The sequence below is a fragment of the Cydia fagiglandana genome, chromosome 21 (assembly GCF_963556715.1).
Source record: "Cydia fagiglandana chromosome 21, ilCydFagi1.1, whole genome shotgun sequence".
Classification (NCBI taxonomy): domain Eukaryota; kingdom Metazoa; phylum Arthropoda; class Insecta; order Lepidoptera; family Tortricidae; genus Cydia; species Cydia fagiglandana.
This window is the reverse complement of record NC_085952.1, coordinates 2,643,554-2,664,224: the sequence shown is the minus strand read 5'-3', so window position 1 is coordinate 2,664,224 and position 20,671 is coordinate 2,643,554. Positions and strand designations below refer to the sequence as shown.

Genomic DNA, 20,671 nt, shown 5'->3' with positions numbered 1-20,671 from the left:
CCCGGGGTTAACCGGCTAAACCTAGAGTTACCATTGTTACCAGTACAATTTGACACTGGGTTGACGGTTTAACCGCTTAACCCTGGGTTAGTGGGATGGTGCAAGCGGGCCTTAGGAGGGCAAAGGCAGTCGTGGTAGAGCTACTGGCCTCTGGTTCTCTCGACTCATCGCGTTTTGGAATGAGAGGTAATAAGACTAAGCGCGGACGCAGAAAGAAAGCGCACGAAAGGTCGCGCGTGAGATGTACGATAAGATCCGGCGCGCAAGGACGACTTTCTAACATTGTTGCGTGTTTATATGCTAACCAGTAATGGTCAGTTAAACTGGGGGTTCAAAGGGGTCAAAATCGTTACTCGGTGCTTTAGTAGCAATAACATGTCTTATAGTTTTGTTAGGAAAAGTAGCTACATAACAGCTGTATACGTAACTACTTACCCCCTTATTCATAAACGTTTACTAAAGTTGACAAGCCGATAATAATCGTTTGTCCCTTTCCGACGTATTGGTATGATGGAAAGGGAAAAACGATTATTTATCGGCTTGTCAACTTTAGTAAACCTTTATGAATAAGGGGGTTATATACGATACAGGTTGATCGTTTAATAACCTGCAATATTTTACGCTGGGAATAAATAGATCATTCTGAGCAACTTTTATTATGAGACCAATCACGAAACCGCGAAAATAAATGTGCGTCTTTCACAGAAAATATCAACATAAGATTAGCCAATATGTACGAAACAGCCAATTTTTTTTCGTATTAAACTTTGCTAATCCGTTATACTTGTTAATTATGGACAAGCTAAATAATAGGAAGCGTTTTTTATTTATTTATTACTGTTTTTTAATAATGGAAAATAATAATACTTTTGCGTGCAACTTGACCATTCATTATGATTAACAATATATATTTATGGTCGTTGTATCAAGGATGTTGCCATATAACTAACTTGTTAAATATTGGAATGATATCCTGCTAATTATGGACAAGCTAAATAATAGGAAGCGTTTTTTATTTATTTATTACTGTTTTTTAGTAATGGAAAATAATAATACTTTTGCATGCAACTTAACCATTAATTATGATTCACAATATACATTTATGGTCGTTGTATCAAGGATGTTGCCATATAAACTAACTTGTTAAGTATTGGAAACATATCCTGCTATCATTCGTGCGAGCGTCTCGCTCGCACTAATGCTTGTGTGGACAAGGCTGAGTGAAATAAACGCGCAAATAACAGTTAACTGATATGATTCCTCTAATATCATTCTAATATTTCTAATATCGTTTTGATCTCCGTGCACGTTCGAACTGACCTGTCAGTAAAGTAGCAAAAATATTAAAATTGATATTTTTTTTATGTATGTAGTCCTTTTATAACATCTCCTTTTCAATACATTTAAAATTTAAACCATTCATAATATTTCACGTCCGACAGTAATGTACGTAACTACATAAATTCCAGCGTGCCACATAAAACGAAACTACGACACTCCAAATTTAAATGACAGCAATAAAACGCAATAAAAACGGATTACATTGATGTAAATCTGAGTTCTGCGGCAGGACTTATACGCTACTTGGTCCGTTGTCAAAGCAAATTGAACTTTAACAGAAAGTCTTAACGTTGATTTCTGTGTGCTCAGTGTTGCGTTCAGGTCAGTTGTCAGTGCAAATTGAACTTTAACAGAAAGTGTTAAAGTTGGTATTTGTGTGGTCAGTGTTGAGTTTAGTGACTTTTCTTTGCTTTCCCATGCACTAGCACATTCCTTGACCTTTTCTGATAGTGTTACTTTAAATGGATCGCTTCCTAAGCGGTGTTGACGTAATTTCTAGTAATGTGATGAGTTTCTTTTACTTGTATTTGTTTTTAGTCATTTGACTTAATATAGACGATGTTTAAACCATCATCTTATTGATGTGACAGGCCAATGATGATGATGATGATTTGTTTTTATCGGTACTGGAAATAATTGACTAATTAATCAAATTCTGCAGGCCTATTATTATTGATGGCTTTATCCACGTGACAAAATATCCGTCACTTTTTAACAGAGCGCGAATGAAAGTGACGGAATACCGTTTTATCACGCTGTCACGTAGACAAGAACGACCATCATATCCGTACTGCGTGATTTAGGATTCTGATGTGAGAATGAGAATAATAATGAGAATTTTTATTATTTTTGTCATTGGGTTTTCATTTCTGCCGGCACTCCCGGAGTGCAACTCGTTGTTTTTTTTGACAATAACTTATAGAGCATGTATTTTTTGTTACAGGGAGCGCACTAAGCGCGGAGCGATATGTGGGCAAGTCGCTCGGCGCGCTCACACAGCTCGAGCACGGCGTGCGTGGGCACGTGTACGCCGTCGACGCGCGCACCCTGTATATACAGGGCTTCTATTACGATGGCGAGGGGCCAGGTTAGTATTTACTTATTTCTGTATGTTAGTATGTGGCTATCAGCTCGATTCGGAAAATGAAATAGATCTCTACTAGTCCTCAAGAAGTTACGATATGGATAATTTAAAGATATTTGTAAGATAGACATGTCAAATTTGACGTTTCCGCGATTCTGGAGGTCCTCTTGAACGATTTCGACAAGTTACGACTTAGATATCCAAGTCACATCTAGTCGATATCTAATGTAAATCTAGTTGATCTCTATATCGTTTCTAGATCTTGTGATTATCTCGTTTCCCGAATACGCGTGTATGTGTGTGTTAGCAAGTCGCTCGGCGCGCTGGCAGGCGTGGCTCACTCCGTGATTTCGTCGCTTTGCAACAGGTAGCTTCAAGTCCATCCGTCCCACACCAATTTTGGTGGCTAGCCACAAGCCGCGCTTAGCGCTGTCGCCACCTAGCGGCCATATCTGTCCTAATCGTAACAGACGCGTTTTGTTAGAGAGTGAATCTTCTGTACCTAGTACTATTATTTATTCTGTGGCGCTGACGCAGCTCGATAACTGTAGTTGGTCAAGCAAATCTTGTCAGTAGAAAAAGGCGCGAAATTAAAATTTTCTATGGGACGACAACCCTCCGCGCCTACATTTTTTAAATTTGCCGCCTCTTTCTACTGACAAGATTTGCTTGACCATCTATAAGTAGTAGTAGATTTCGTGTGAATTTTAATTAATTATCTAAAACATGTAAAAACCGCGATAATGGATCTTATATCTTTGCAATATGGTGTACGAACTATTAACAATGTAGGCTGGTACTTACTTAAAGCGTCCAATGCTCTATAATCGCGACCTTTACCCATTCACAAAATACTTCGCTGCAAGTAGGTCGAACCGAAACAATGTTCCTTAGTAGGTAATAACATAATACATCCGATAAAACCTCTAAATTCGTAGCCGTAAGGTCTCATTTCCTTTAATCGGGCAGTAGTTAAAGCTTGTAATGTGGATAAATATTGCGGTTAATGTGAGCTTTATGTGGTTAAAATAAAGTTGAATTTGGAGTGATGTAGCTGTAATGACCTAAATAAGCTTGGGATAGTTTGGTGGATTATGTTTTGCGCGGATGCGATAGGTGGAAACATACAGCTTTGCGTTATGGGAATAATCACTCTATTTTTGTATAGTCAAAGTACCTAAGAAGGATATTGTATACTAGTGACCCGCCCCGGCTTCGCACGGGCAGTTCAACCAATATACATAAAACGTTCACAAATTATACACCTAAATCCTTAAGAATCACTCTATTGACATAAATAATTAAGTTACTGCAATTTCACGCCGCTTGTTTTCCGAAAGTTACTGGGGAAAATGGTAATAAATTAATAATATTTCGGAAAAAAGAATATTTCCAGCAACTTCAGGCAACTTAATTTTTGAGTGTAATGAAAACGCAATTCACTTGAGCGGAGAAAAGTTCTCGATGCCAGTGGCAACGCGAGCAGCGGGTCGAGCAGCTAATGTAGGTAATAGATCATCATCATCATCTCAGCCATAAGACGTCTTTTGCTGAACATAAGCCTCCCCCTTGGACTTCCATTCGTACCGGTTGGAAGCGACCCGCATCCAGCGTCCTCCGGCGACCTTAACAAGGTCGCCTGTCCATCTTGTGGGTGGACGTCCTACGCTGCGCTTGCTAGTCCGTGGTCTCCACGTCTCGAGCACTTTTCGTCCCCATCGGCCATCTTCAGGTAGGTAATAAATAGAGAGTAGATAATGTAGACTTTAGTCCAAGAGGCTAATTCAAACTTACATTTTGACATGAAAATGAGGTCATTTTGTTACCATTCGTGCATTTTACACAGATATTAGCGCGATTGAGACGCACGGATGAATTACAAAATGACATATTTATTACATGAACGTTGTTCAAATGCGCACTGGTGAGAGCGTGCGACTTGCAAGTCTCGGGTTCAAACCCCGGCTCGTACCAATGAGTTTTTCGGAACTTATGTACGAAATATCATTTGATATTTACCAGTCGCTTAATCGGTGAAGGAAAACATCGTGAGGAAACCGGACTAATCCCAATAAGGCCTAATTTACCCTCTGGGTTGGAAGGTCAGATGGCAGTCGCTTTCGTAAAAACTAGTGCCTACGTCAAATCATGGGATTAGTTGTCAAAGCGGACCCCAGGCTCTCATGAGCTGTGGCGAAATGCCTGGATAACGCGAGGAAGAAGAAGAAGAGAGATTGTTCAAATTGGCCTCCTACCTAATTAGATTTTGCTGCGGGCCCGTTCGAGTCAAACTGCTGTATATTTCCACGGTTAAGTGTAATGAAGACGCAGCTCACTCGAGCAGAGAAAAGTACTCGATGCCAGTGGCAACTCGCGTAGCGGGTCGAGTACCCTAAGGTCCGACACAAGAAATCATACCTCATCAAATAAAATGTTTCCAACGCCTCGTCAAAATTGAGTGACTTAACCCCTGTTACTTTAAGACCCTACGTTAAAAAGTTCTTGCCAAAATTTTATTTTTAAGTTGAAATAGATGATTTTTATTCAAGTTATACAAAATTTATACAAACTATTATTAAAATTAAGTATAGACTAAATAAATTAAAACTAAAACTAATAAAATAAATAAATAAATAAAACTTACCCACCTACCTTAGATCCCCCAGATCTGTCCCCTGCGGAAGTGTGCCCATAAGGCTGGCTACATTCCCACGCTGAATAGCTATGCCTATTCTTTGGCCTAGGAATGAGCCAGCCCTAGGGTCACCCGTGGTTTCCAACAGTCTTTTTTTTAGGTCTTTAAAAAGGTTGTGGGCGTCACGACACCACGGCCCCAGGGTCTCTACCGCGAACGCCGCAAATATGTGGTTGTTTGTAAGACCAGCATATTTGCGGCGTTTTAGGGTTTCAGCCGCTGCTGCCGCGCCGCCAGCTCTCTGAGACGTGGCGACTAGATGGGACTTATTTTTAAGTTACAAGTTTTCATCGCTGTAGTCCTTTATTTTTCAACTGGCAATTGGTACTCATCGAGACAATTCAAACAAACCAAAACACAATTAGGTTTCGTTGTTTTATCACAGGCTTCCTAGGGCCACCTCCTGTTTCTATCATCAGATCAGTTCAATGGTACCATAATATTGTATTGTCATCCAATTTACATATGCGTGCAAAATATTTGCTCAATCGAAAACAGAGAAGTGGGTCAAATTTAACTTGCAAGACTTGATCACAGACAAACTAAATAAAAGATTGTAAAAAAGAACATTTTCTTTTTTTCTGGATCACCGAAGGCATTCTCATTAATACAAAACTACTTTTATATGTTAAGAAGCGCAAAAATTTCGACCGTTCTTACTAAAAAAAATTGATGCCTAAACTGTTGCCTAATTATACAAATTCTAATTTGCGTACTATGAACGGCTGAACGTACATATATTTACAATTAAATGCTAATACAATAGACAGTATAACGGTAGTAAACAACGCTTATGCAATGATAACAATCGTAAACATTTACGATTGCATGTAGTAACATTTACAATGGTTAAATAAGTATAAGGAAGATTCTTGAAATTATTGAATACTTATCCCTACATATGTAATTGCCAACGTATAGAGAGAGAGAGAGAGTATCATTTTGTACCTTTTGGAGTCGAAACTCTAGGTCCATGGGGTCCCAGCGCGCACAAGTTAATATTCGCAGAAATCGCGAAGCGTCTGGTTGACGTAACTGGTGACCGAAGAGCTGGCGGCTTCCTCGCACAACGTATCAGCATTGCGATACAGCGAGGAAATGCCGCCAGCATCCTTGGTACAACGCCTCAAGAGCCCATTTTAGATTAATTTCGTTTAGTAGTACCACTTAACTGTATACATATACATCTTGTAAATAAATAATTTATACTAACATAAATTTACGAGCAATGTAGAAACAGTAAGTTGCAAGTTTGCAATTCAATTTAGTCATTATGTGCAATCGCATGAGAACGAAATTAGTCAATAAAGGTAATTGCAACCTATTTCGCGTAACAGTAAATGCAATGTTCGATAAAGTTGGATTTTTACCGTGGGAACTCGGTCTACAAGCTGTATGCACAATGCATGGTCTTAATGCTCGGTGCATGCAAATAGCGGTGAATTTTTATACCACTAAGTGGTTGAGTGAATTAGTAGGAGTCGTGTTCTTTCGTGGAGTTTTCCTTAAGACAGCTGACACACTGTCGATGATTAGCGAAAATCATTTTATGCAAGTTGCGAAAAGTTTCCAAAAAATAGTTCTCGGATATTACAAGAAAAATTCACATGAAACAAAGGAAACTTTCGTTTTGAAATGGAAACTTTCGATGTATTAAATATAAGAATTTTCCAAAGTATTGCCATGTGGAAAGAAATGGAAAAATGAAGCAACCATTTGTTATTTAGTTGATAAAGCAAAAAATAAGCAAAATAAAACCATGTTGTGACAAAGACCAAAAGTTGGAAAATCAGGACAACAATAGAAATATCCTGATTTATAAATTAATTGGTTTATTAAGGTGACAGTCCATTTCCAACGACAGCTGCACTACTGTTCATTTTACTATGGAAATTGACAATGACAGCGACGCGTTCAGTACCGGTAGTGCAGCTGCGGTTAGAAATATAGAAATGGAATGTTACCATTAGAAAACACTATTTCTCTAATGAAGGCACCACTTCGGTCGACGCACAGCCGTATTCGAACAATGAGATACGTCAATTACTAGATATTGAAACGATATGGATCGAATATGTCAGTGTCAAAAGTGTCAAAAGTGACGTTTTTGTTTGAAGAAACGTCAATTTTGACACTTGTTTGACAGCAGCGTTAAGCACTGAACTTTATGAATATCAATTAACTGTGGTGAAACTTTTATTTTCAAGAGATTGTGTACCTTTCTTTTTGAACGACAACGTACTAGATGGCTTGTCGCTTCCTCGTCCGCGGTAAGACAGATGCCTTAGCTACTGGAGTTTTCTTGATGAAAACTTGGAGTAGATACTCAATTATATTGTTTGCTTTACTGGACTTTCAACAGTTTCTGTATCCATGAACTAGAATCAACTAAGTCTACGTCCATGTTGATCCTATTCTAGTTCATAAGCTTCTTGGAATTAAGTGGAAAATAGTATGAAGCTATTATGAAGCTGTAAGTAATTATGAAGTAGGTATTTAGCTACATTGCTCTACATTGTACTAAGTTTGAATAAAAGTACGTTTATATTACTTCTAAATAAATGGATTCATTATTACTTCTTGGGAGATCGTGATGTAATTATCTTAGTTTGTTTTTTTCATATAGCGGATGGTGCTGAGCCTAATATACGGCGTTGCATGAACAAGAGATTTCCTTTGGCAGGATTGGTCCTTAGGACCAATTCAAGAAGTGGAGCCACCCAGAATTTTGATGCAGGTGGAGGGTGGGGGGGTTTTTAAGCGTCTGTGACGTCTGAGGTCAATAATTCTTTAAGTTTAGGTTCTAAGTCAAGTTTAGTATCATTTTCAACTAAATCAAAGATGTAGACATATTACTTATAGGGGTCGGTCCCGTAAGGGCTACCGCACACTAGCGTCTTTTGAGCGCCGGCGTCTAGTCAGCGCTATGGAAAAAGGCGTCGCTGCGCAGTTGCGTCGAGCAGTAGCCGTAAAGTTGACTAGACGCCGACGCTCGGGACCCGCTAGTGTGGGGTAGCTCTAAAAGTCGTTATTTTGTCATAAGATACTTCCAAGGGCGTGAAATTATTTATCGGGCTCCTGAGGCTGAAGGATTTAGGTACTACCTACGTTGAATAGTAAAAACCAAAAACGTTACTCAACCGAGTCTCTCAAAATTTGGTAACCAGGTTCGATAATTGTTATGTCGAATACATTTATTAAAAAAAAATGCCGGGGACATTGGGCAATCACGAAGTCTGCAGCTCACAAAGTAACTGGCTTATTTTCGTTAGCAAATAGCTTATTTTAATAATTAATAAACAGGTAAATTCTAGTCAATGACTGAATAAAGCTAGTAAGCCGCAAATCGTGACTAAAGTACCGAAGGCTGTGCACACTGCAAGCTTAAATGGCGAGCTTAAATCATACGCGTGACATAACACGCCCTACACTGATACAACAACGTAAGTATGTTTGAGGTCACTGAGCTTATGTACACACACGTAAAATGAGGTAGAAATGGTTTTATAGGGACCTATGTAACAGTGGCGGCGCGTCAAACATATCCATAGGCAAGCCGCAATTTGGCTTACATATTTCCTTTACAACTCTGCTCATACGTCCAAAAACAGGCAAGCCGGTGGCAATCGGCTTTTATGGACGCGCCGCCACTGCTATGTAATATTGGTACAATTTTGTTTCATAAACTGGTATATATTATGTAAGAGGGTTCGTATTTTTGTAAGGGCTTCGTGCATTCTGCTCTTTTGGCCATCTATAATGGAGTATGCACAAGGAAGCGACGAAAGAGCTTGTAAGTTGTAAGTAGATGTTTTAAATCTCTCTAAATTTACTTTACTACGCTTTAAAGGTCTACAATATTCCAATGTTACATACATTGTTAAATGACAAGCCATATTCCTACTCAGAAATGTTTATTGTTTACACAACCAAAAGTGTGACAAAAACGCAACGCATAACATAATTTCGTATATCGCTGCGTTCATATGCACGTTAAAAAACCAATGTGGTTCTTTAAAGTTATCAATATACCGATTTATATGTAACTTAAATATGTGTTAAAGAAGCAGGTTAACCGATAGACAATTGTCGGTGTAATAGCATTATAATTAACACCGAACTATTACTGTTTCACCATGTCCGAATTGTTTGCACATCCGTCCGCGTATTGGCTCAGTAACCAAAAATTAATGCTAGTTATTAAGCTGTCAATTAACTCGAAGTTTGAAAACATTAGCCGTATTAAATAATTGACACGGATTATAAATAATGTGATCAATTACACGTAATTACACACAATGATATGGCGGCTAAGGGCCCGATTCGGATTTTGAAATAGACATCTATTAGATATCTTTTAGACATCACCATGATACGATAACGACATGTTTAAGATCTAACCTGTCAAATTTCACATTTGAGCGATTCTGGAGATACTCTTGAACGATTTCCACAGGATATAACTTAGAGATTTAATTCACATCTAATAGATATCTTACTCTATCTAATGTAAAAGTGACATTGGTTGCCCGAATGGCGCTGCAAAAGAGAACTAGTTGATATCTAAAATATAACGTATCTAGAATGGATCTAGTACGTGTCGTCTCTCGTGTCTCTTGTGAATATCTTGAAGTTCGAATACGGCAGTAGGCCGAGATCCGCGAACGGTACATCGCCGTTACTTCGCCACGCTTCGGCGGTTCGTGCTTGGCCGACTTGCCGAAAGGAATGTGCTTAGGCACTCTTTGCAGAAACATTTTTTTTTAACTAGTGGCTCTTTAAGTTGTACCTTGTGGAACCCCATGGCTACGCCATTTTGAAAAAAACCATCCAAACAATTCCAGACTGAATCTTACTGACCCTCAAATCTACATAATTAAGTGTAGACCTAAGAAGTTATTTTAAATTAAAATTATGGAAAACTAAAAACAATAATATTTGTTGATAAGTTAAATATTATTCAGGCATTTTTCATATATTTTGATAGGAGCATCATGTAAATAAAAGTCATTTTATTTTAATTCATAAATAATTTATATTTTTCAAGAATAATACTATCTATTTTTGTATAGGTACTAACACGACAATCTCAATGGATATAATGTCTTCCTCGTTTCTTCTTATTATAAAGTTATCAAACCACAAGTTACCACAATAGAGTATTATTAAATTATATAATGTTATTCAAGCTAATATAACTCGATAATTGAGTAACACTTATTTACACAGAGTCCCAAACAAACCCAACCCAACTTTATAATCCGGTAACAAATGATTAAAGTTGCCTTAAAAACCGGAAGTGGGTCAACCAAACAAAATGGCCGCCGGAAATAAATTATATCAGCACATGTCGCGCGAGGGTAGCGATAAAAATATACTCTACAGTCGGCATAAAACTTTCCGGCATAAAATTGTCCTATAATTATTTATAATTTTATTTAATGAATTTCTAAGGAAGCTCTAAGATTTAAACTATCTTATATTTAACAACATATCTTTATAACTTTAACGGTTTGCTTTGTGTTTTCAGTGAATATCTTAATGAGTTTCCAAACTGTTTACATATAATAGAAAATCATATATAGGGTAGCTAAAAAATAAGTGCATACCCGTTGCCAGCGAGGTTTAGGGTCTTGTACTGAGGAACTTTTACTATGGGACCAACCCCGAAACCGCTAAAAAAATTTCCTTCCCATAGAAAATAGCCAAAATGTATGAAATAGCCAATTTTTTTTGTGCGATTTCGAGATTGGTCCCATAGTAAACGTTGCTCAGTATAATCCCAAAATATCCCTGGCAACGGGAATGCACTTATTTTTTAGCCACCCTGTAGGTATAATAGCTAAGAAAAATATTTTGGAAACTTGGCGCGTTGAATGCTTATTTGTTTACATTGTCTTAAAGAAAGCAACCGAGTTAAGGACGACTCACGTTAGACCGGGCCGTGTCCGGGCCGGTGCTTCCGGCGCTTACTTTTCTATGACATGACAGGTCATCACGTAATGCTTTCCATAGAAAACGATGCACCGGAAGCTCCGGGTCGGACACGGCCCAATCTAACGTGAGGCATCTTTTATACAAGCCAATTCGAACGCGCACCTGACATGAAAATGATACTTAAATCATATCAGTTACCTGTCATTCGTGCGGGCGTCTCGCTCACATGTCAGAAAAAACCGGCCAAGTGCGCGTCGGAGTCGCGCACGAAGGGTTCCATACCATTACGCAATAAACGGCAAAAAATGGCGTTTGTTGTATGGGAGCCCCGTTTAAATATTTGTTATATTCTGTTTTTAGTACCTATTTGTTGTTATAACGGCAACAGAAATGTGTGAAAATTTCAACTGTCTAGAGCGGCTACCGCGAAAACCGAAATTCACAAATTGCGGGGATCTTTCTCTTTTACTCCAATGAAGGCGTAACTAAAGTGACAGAGAAAAATCCCCGCAATTTGCGAACTTCGATTTTCGCGGTTATAGCCCTGATTCGGACCAAGAAAAGTCCGCAGCGGATTTGATAGCCCACACAATGTAAGTGTTATTTACGTCATAATTTAATAGAAGTTTGACGTTTAAAATAATACTTGCACTGCGTGGGCTATCAAATCCGCTGCAGACTTTTCTTGGTCTGACTCTAGCTATCACGGTTCATGAGATACAGCCTGGTGACAAACAATTTATCCCTTCGCAAGCATTTCCCAAGATTTATTTTTCGGAATCTTTAGTTCGCTCAGGTATCAATAATTAGCACGAGGGATTAAACAACAACTTTGCTCCCACGTACCTATAACAAATATCAAGTATTTCATTTACTTTTCGGGTCAACATTTTTGGTCTCCTTTATATTAAATTTTAAACTATTTGACGTAAATCAAATTAAGAAACTATTTCAAAGTATACTTCTTTAAGAGGCTTATTTGTTCTAGACTAGCCTAAGTCTCGCTGTAATTTAAGTACTTTCAATAAATAGTTTTAAGATCGAATTTAAATAGCTTTCTGTCTAAAACAGACTGTATTTATTGAACTATCTGCTACTTAATTAAATAGGCACCTATAGTTTTAAAATACGTTAGTGAATAGACTATAATTACCAACTTGGTAAATATATAAGTTGAGTCAAGCGATGGAGTATGTACATAGAAGAAGCTCTTACACGCGTATTCGGGAAACGAGATAATCACAAGATCTAGAAACGATATAGAGATCAACTAGATTTACATTAGATATCGACTAGATGTGACTTGGATACCTAAGTCATAACTTGTCGAAATCGTTCAAGAGGACCTCCAGAATCGCGGAAACGTCAAATTTGACATATCTATCTTACAAATATCTTTAGATTATCCATATCGTAACTTGTTGAGGTCTAGTAGAGATCTAATTCATTTTCCGAATCGAGCCGTTAGTATACTTTTGATTTTGAATAACTATCCACAATCCACAATGCACATAACTAATATGTACTTATCTGATACATATCACTGAATGTTATGCGTTCTCCATCGTACCTTGCCCACAGTTTTGAACATTACCAAATAGGTACAAAATTTTCCGCTATTAATAAAGTTTTCATTGGTCAATAAAAGTTTTGATAACTAGTTAACATAATTTATATTATGTCAAACCTCTTGAGCGGCATTAGGTCAACATGCTGATGTATTGTGCTGTGTGGTGTGGTACAGTTAAAAATATTACACAGAAAATGAAATAAGGTTAAAAGTTAGGTAACAACAATCTGTCTTATATCTAAGAAGCCATCTCTTCCAGACAACGCGAATAAATTGAGTCGTTCGCGGCACAATATTCCTGTGGGATAATTTTTGAGCTCCATTCACGCTTTTTTAGGGTTACGTACCCAAAGGGTCAAACGGGACCCTATTGCTAAGACTCCGCTGTCCGTCCGTCCGTCCGTCTGTCACCAGGCTGTATCTCACGAACCGTAATAGACAGTTGAAATTTTCACAGATGATGTATTTCTGTTGCCGCTATAACAACAAATACTAAAAAGTACGGAACCCGCGGTGGGCGAGTTGGACTTGCACTTGTCCGGTTGTTTAGGTATTCTAGATCATGAGATCTGCCAAAACAGTTGTTGCATTCCTTTTGTGGCAAACGAAAGTTACGCAACACCGAAATTAATTATATTTATGGTAGATCTAGTCGGTAGGTATACCCATCGTCCGGAAAAAGAAAGTAGCCCCCAACTGGTCGTCAGCGAAAGTCATCAGTAAAACGGGTTACCGAAACTGGTCAGCTGTGTGGTCACTGACATTCACATGTGTCCTAACTGGTACTTATGTTACCGTAGGATAATGTAGCATTCGGTATGTCAGTATAGTTCCGGCAACTAAACTGTAAAACGTAATTCAAGACATTATCTTACTTTTTTTGGTATTGAATTAAACTAGCGGCTCTCTGTGAGCTTTAGATCTCGCGAGCATAACTTAAAAGTAAATTCTTAAAAGTAAGCTCCGCCATTTTGAAAAAAAAATCAGAAGCTGAATTGAGCTGAATCGACATAATGAAAGCACACATACGAATTATGCACAAGCTGAAATGGAGACCTTCGCTAATAATAAATTGAGATTCATAAGATAAATTTTCGAGAACGGCACAGCTCTACTAGAAAAGACGCGTTTGAGTTAAAACTCTTTTTTTTATGGGATTTTGAGCGCCAAGCGGGTTTTTTCTTTCTTATTTCATAAGATTCGATATTTTAACATTAATATTGTTGTCATTTTTACGATTAAGTAAGTTAAATTTTTTGAGCGACGATCGCTTTAGAATCTTTAGATGATTATTTGGTTAACCGTAAGCAGCCTTACTGAACAGTTTATTACATAGTTTAAGGTTGTTTAAGAAAATATATTAAAATATCTACATTAATTTGTATAATAGTTACTTAACGAAAAACAAGATAATTTTAAAAGCTTTTCTAGCCCACAAATGGCCAACGGTATTACTTTTTATGTTTTCCATATTTGTATTAACATTGTTTTTACGGCCACACATGAAATGCTGCTGAAAAAATTAAAATATACTGAACATATATTAGTTCCTAATTAAATTCTCTTACTTTTCTTCTTGCTCCATTTTTATTACATCTCTTTTTAGCCCTATGGTTGACTGGTAGAGAAAGCCTTTAGGCATTAAGTCCGCCGTTTGTACATTTTATTTGTATATTGTGCAATAAAGTTTAAATAAATAAATAAACATATGCATTTCATAAGTGCAGCTCCTACATTATCTTACTTCGTATCACGTCTGGGGGCCTAGCCAACAGCACAATGCACCAAACACCTCTCTCTCTCTCTATCGCACTAATACTTTGCCACTAATATGAAAGATAGAGAGGCATTAGCATGTCCAAGACATGCAAGAGTCAATCATCTATCTTACTTATACTTTCCAGTCAGGGAGAAGAGAAGGAAGCCATATAGACGGATGACATATTGGAACTCCAGGATAATCCTGCCGTGTTTCCCAAATCGTATGAACCTTGAAAACCCATTCAATTATACACCTTATTGTCCAGCAATAAAGTTCAACTTAGCTTTCAAATGCACTGTCATACTACCACAGAGCAGTAGAATTTAACCGGACAGCGAATTTAATTGAATGGCAGCACCAGATCAGAAGCGTTTATGTCATTGCATTTAGGCTGTGTCGTGAGCGTATTGTACCAATAACTGACATAACTTCTATCTTATTACGTTGCAATAGGGTTGAATTCTTATCAGTCAATCATGGGGTTAACAGACATGTAAATGTCTGACCATTGGTAGACCTTAATCTCTTAGAAATAAGGTTTAGATGTAGTAATTGTAAGTGTCAATATGGGCTAATCCGTCGTTCGTGCCAGCTTAGGTTGCTAAACGGTGTTAGCGCTAAATTGTTTGGTGTTGTGAGCTGTCATTGTTAGTTTAGTTGGTGTTCCTGGTAGGTACCTAACAGTACAAAGGGATATTATGTTGGAAGCTGACCCGTCCATGTCCATACAAGCATGATTAAGAAAGACGATGCCTAATTATGTAATGAATGGCTTAACAGAAAGAGTAACAGAAAACAAGCCGCGCACAATCGAAGTCACTCACAATTTGCATTCACGCGCCGATTCGAACTTTAAGATACGTCAAATATTACGATACAATATGGATTAGATATGACAGTGTCAAAAGTAAAGTCTCTTCAAACAAAAACGTCACTTTCGACCCTGACATAATATCTAATCTACATCGTATCTAGTCATAATATTTGACGTATTTTAAAGTTCGAATCAGGCCGTCATTCTAAAACGACATTATGATATACAAGATGGAACATTTCTAGAGACTGAGCTGGAAGGATAGTGTTATCGAAGTGATCTATGTACAATCGAGTTATAATAATCTTAAAGCTGGATTAAAAAGTAAAACAAAATAATTAAAATTAAATATTTTTATACAAGTGACAAAGTTTTTTTTTTCACTTTGACATTATTTAATAAAATATCAGTGGTAAGTACTACTAAACGAAATTAATCACTAGCTTAAATCTAGAATAGGCACTTGAGGCATTGATAACTAGCTTAAATCTAGAATAGGCCCTTGAGCCCGAAAACTCAAATCGGGGAGTTGGCAGACCCCGCCGGCGAGATGAACTAGACTCCTTTTTGAAGGAGTGACCATCAGACACAGGATCGGAAAGAGATCTGTGGAGAAATTGGGGGGAGGCCTTTGCCCAGCAGTGGGACACGTAAGGCTCCAAATAATAATAATAATAGACCCTTAAGGCATTGATAAGGCTTAAATCTAGAATAGGTCCATCCTGAGCTAAACGTCAATGGTTCACACACGCTTCCTATTGATCCCCCTATTGATGCATCATTGAATTTACCATCACCGGAATTTCGAACGAGTGCGTGCTCCGATATCATTCATATTTGCGCTTCGATGCCTTCATAAAATTGACAACCGCGAACTGAATTATTTTACATCGCATTCATTCATTTCATTCATTCATTGGGTAATTGTCTCTCTGAAAAATGTGCATTCAATTTTAAGACACTAGTTTAAATTTTTAATATAAGTAATTTATCTAAGTACCTAAGGTGTTCTAATAAATTAAATGTTCTTCGTACAGTCAGTTCAGTATCAAAACTAGTGAGATTACGCGTCAAAAGTAATTACTATTCTCTGATAATTTAACGAAAATAGAACAACTATAACAACAATAAAAAAAGTCAAACAAAAAAAAGGAAAGAAATAAACAAAAAAAAAGTAAAATATAAAAAAACCGGGCAAGTGCGAGTCGGACTCGCGCACGAAGGGTTCCGTACCATAAAGCAAAAAAAAAACGGAAAAAAATGCAGAAAGAAAACGGTCACCCATCCAAGTACTAACCACTCCCGACGTTGCTTAACTTTGGTCAAAAATCACGTTTGCTGTATGGGAGTCCCGCTTAAATCTTTATTTTATTCTGTTTTTAGTATTTGTTGTTATAGCGGCAACAGAAATACAATCATCTGTGAAAATTTCAACTGTCTAGCTATCACGGTTCGTGAGATACAGCCTGGTGACAGACAGACGGACGGACGGACGGACGGACAACGAAGTCTTAGTAATAGGGTCCCGTTTTACCCTTTGGGTACGGAACCCTAAAAAGTAAAATAATTATACTAGTTACCTACGAAAGGAAACATATTTCTATTTGGAAAAGTATTTTAGGATGCAAGATACTCTTGGCGCATTTTCCTCTTACCTACTGCTGATGAGGAAAGATATTAACAGTTATTTCTCATTGTTCCAGCTGCCTACTTCTACGTAGGCACCAGCGGCGCCCCGTCCGCGACGGGAGCGACACGACTCCGCGACGACCGCGGCAGCACCAACCCCCTGCGCAAGTACAGGGGGGAGGGGGTGGCCTTGTCTTTGCCCGATAACCTCACTTTGAAGGATATCAAATGGTTCGCCGTATGGTGCGATGAATATTCCGTAAGTATATTTCTTATAAGTTTTTAGTCATAGTAAATGACATTTTTCACACAATTTTTTACCGTCGTATGGACGACACGGTATGTAAGTTTGACACGGGTAAAGGGGTTATCCGCAGATGGGCTAGAACGCAAAATGACTAGTGTGTTGTTTTGCCTAAATTGCAATTAGTCTACATCGCAAACGGTCTAGAACGCAAAATGCCCACTTTTTATATCACCACATTTTACATAGATAGGTTAGGTCCGTTAAGTATATTCAAATGGCCGAAGGCCAAACAGCACAGAATAGGAGCCCCGCGTTCCGCGGGGCTCCGTCGACATCGCTATGAAGTTAAGATAAAACGGAAAAAATGATTCGGGCATTTTGCGTTCTAGACCGTTTGCGATGTAGACTTATTGCGATTTAGGCAAAACAACACTCTAGTCATTTTGCGTTCTAGGCCATCTGCGGATAACCCGGAGTCTCGTTTGGGATGCGGTGGTGGACGGTCGTGCCCGGGAGAAACAAAGGAGTCATAAACGCGTTAAAATCCTATCGAACAATAGTCACCCATCGCCAGATGCTAGTGCAATCGCGGCACAAACATCTAAGTACCGACGCGCGCTAACCAAAGCTCTCGCGACGCGTTCTTATTCAACTCCAACCTTTCGTGGCAGTGCTTATAAGTTTACATTACATATATCAGTGCAACCCGGTCATATAATATTTCCGCGTACCAGTGCGTCAAACTAAGTGAGTACGAGCCGTGTCCATGCCAACCGCGACGAGCGCATGATCGCGGCTATCATCACAGTCAAATTTGGTGAGACCGTTCCTACTCTGTTATTCTTAAGCACTAGACGTGCTCAAGCCCTAAGCCTAAGTTCCTACGCGACATATTATATAAGTAGGCAACCTAAGTATCTGAATAGGTTTACAGTATAACCTTAACGAACCTCATTACTTTTAAATGCATCTTGCAATTACATGTAGGAAGACTAGAATATTTAGAATAAGACAAATTAGCGACTAAGCAGCGGAATAAAGTGTGACCTCAATGTAACTCATAAGTTACTAACTCAATAAGTTACGGAGTCATATATTGAACGTAGATATCCACCCCGCAATCACACGCAGGTAAACAGTAGGACCTTAAATTAGGCCAAGTAACGACTAAGTACCTAGCTGAATATAACACGACCCCAACCTCATTAAACCACTAAGTTACTAAGACACTAATTTATAATCTGAGCATAAATATTATCTAATAGCAACTAGGTTTATTAGGCAGTCTAGGCATACATGGGAAAACCCTAGACAAGCCAAATAGTAATCAAGTAGCTAAATAGTTACAGCATAGGTAACTACTGGTCCCCACCAGATTGAATAATTAAGATAGGATATATTTATACACCGGCTACAAGTCCTATCTATCCTTGAAACCTCCAGAAAAGGTACCTATATTGAAAATAAGGCCAAAAAGCGAATATAAGTAGCTGAGTCTAGATTCACGCTTTTACTACCTATTTCATATATATAATAAACTGAACTTATCTGAAAATAACACATAGGAAAACACTAGAATATTTAGAATAAAGAAAATAGCGAATAAGTAGCCGAACACCTAGATACAGAGCGACCCTCAACTAGTCAAAATTAAGTTAATAATTCATATATTTATTTTACTCAATTATAATTATAAGGAAGACGATAGAATATTTACAATATTTAAGGCCAAAAAGCCAATAAGTAGCTGAAAACTAGATATATGTACATATCTACAGTCAGACCTTCATTTACCCCACTTATTTAGGTACTTACTTTGTAATGTAATGTAAGTACTAATGTAAGTAATCAATATACTTCACAAGTTAATTTTGCTGTTTCACTAGTCTTCTTGAATATACGAAATAAGGGCATTATTAAGGAGTACGAGCTATCAAAGTATAAGGTCCAGGTATTGCTTGGTGTCCGTATGGTCATTAGCGAGGAGAATTGGTCATAGTTTTTTTTTGCTCACTCGCATTATAGGCATAAATATTAGTCTATTACATACTTACTATAAATACCATGGGAAAGAAAGAAAAAAGAAAGAAAGAAACCGGTCTCAACCTAGCAAGATTTCGTTCAGTTGAGGTTATCTTAACGTTTCCGTTAACATAAAAGTATTGTTCATTTATTTCATTGAGCATTTCATTTCTTCCAAAAAAGAAAACGAACAAAGTCAGAGGTTACTTAGGAAAACATCCTGACGTAATCGTTTTAAAGGTTACATGCATCTGGCAAACACTCTGGCAAACATACGGAAACCATAAACCATTGTCCATTACGCACGGCTCTATGGATGCAAGGGTTCTTTTTTAATTTAATTTAAAATACATTATATTATATTATAACTGACACACAACAATAACGATCTTTGGTAGGTAACTACCTACTTTACCAACTCACAACCCGAAGGCATATCGCTCCCTGGAAATACCCGAAATATCCGCATCCGCCTCTCAATAAAAGGGGCTTTTGTCTTTGAAACTATCTCCCCAGTAACTTATCAAGATAAATTATTTTAAAGAATACCAACGCAATTTAGTTGTAAAAGAGTACACATCTGGCACCATTCATAGTATTTCTACAAAATACGGTCATTAACAGCGATACAGCGAGCAAGACCATAGGACGCAAGGGTTGTTTGCCTGCCATTGTCTTTATCTGTAGGACGCCAGCGTGAACATAATAAAACAGATGGTCACTAAATATCGGATACGGTTAGTAAATGTCAGGAACAACGCCGTGATCCGATAAGGTTTGCAATATATTGAACGGCAAAATAATAACCAAAAGGATTAAATGCACTTGGAAAAACTCACTGACACAGGACATGGAGTATTACACCAGGCATCCCTCTAAGTGGATCAACATGGCAGACGACCATTACGACCAAGACGAACTCATCAAAGCAACAAGAGAAATATATCAATTGGACGAAACCGACAGCGAATCAGACGAAGAAGAACCAACACCTCGAATCGACGAGCAAACGGCACCTCAAGACGACATCGACCCTACTTGATACAAGATATCTCGAAGACCGAAGCGGAAACGACGAGCAGCTTGTCACCAACGCTCTCCTTCGACGACATAACCTACCCCTCCTAATTTCCAATATTGGCTTGAGGCTGCATAGCCGGCTGATTCTATCCCTCTCCCATCCCAGAGCGTGTCACTCCCCACAAATTTCGTCCCCTGGTATGCCGGTTTGACCGGAGCGGGCATGTCCCCGGCTGGGTGTGGCGCATCTTGTCTTGTCTTGTCTTGTCTAGGCCATCTGCGGATAACCCGGGTAAAGTGCCAAAAATATGAATACACGACGTTATCTCCCATACATTTTGTAGGTACATGTTTTAGGCACTTTTCCCGTGTCGATATTTAACACTTGAACTGTACTTTTCTTGCAACATTCCATATGATTCCAACAAACTCAAACTCAACGAGATTGTGGGCCCGATTCGGATTTAGAAATAGACATCTATTAGATATCTTTTAGACATCACCAAGATACGATAACGATATGTTTAAGATGTATCTTACGCTATCTAAC

General features: G+C 38.2%; 1 protein-coding gene across 4 annotated transcripts in view; it reads left to right on the top strand.

The window, feature by feature from the left end:
• Positions 1-20,671, top strand: part of LOC134675052 (protein Skeletor, isoforms B/C) — a 114,424-nt gene that overhangs the window by 38,228 nt on the left and 55,525 nt on the right. For all 4 annotated transcript variants that reach the window (XM_063533197.1, XM_063533199.1, XM_063533198.1 and 1 more), the window contains exons 2-3: positions 2,285-2,428; positions 16,907-17,091. In XM_063533197.1, the coding sequence (XP_063389267.1) occupies positions 2,285-2,428; positions 16,907-17,091 (329 nt within the window). The remainder of the gene's footprint in view (positions 1-2,284; positions 2,429-16,906; positions 17,092-20,671) is intronic.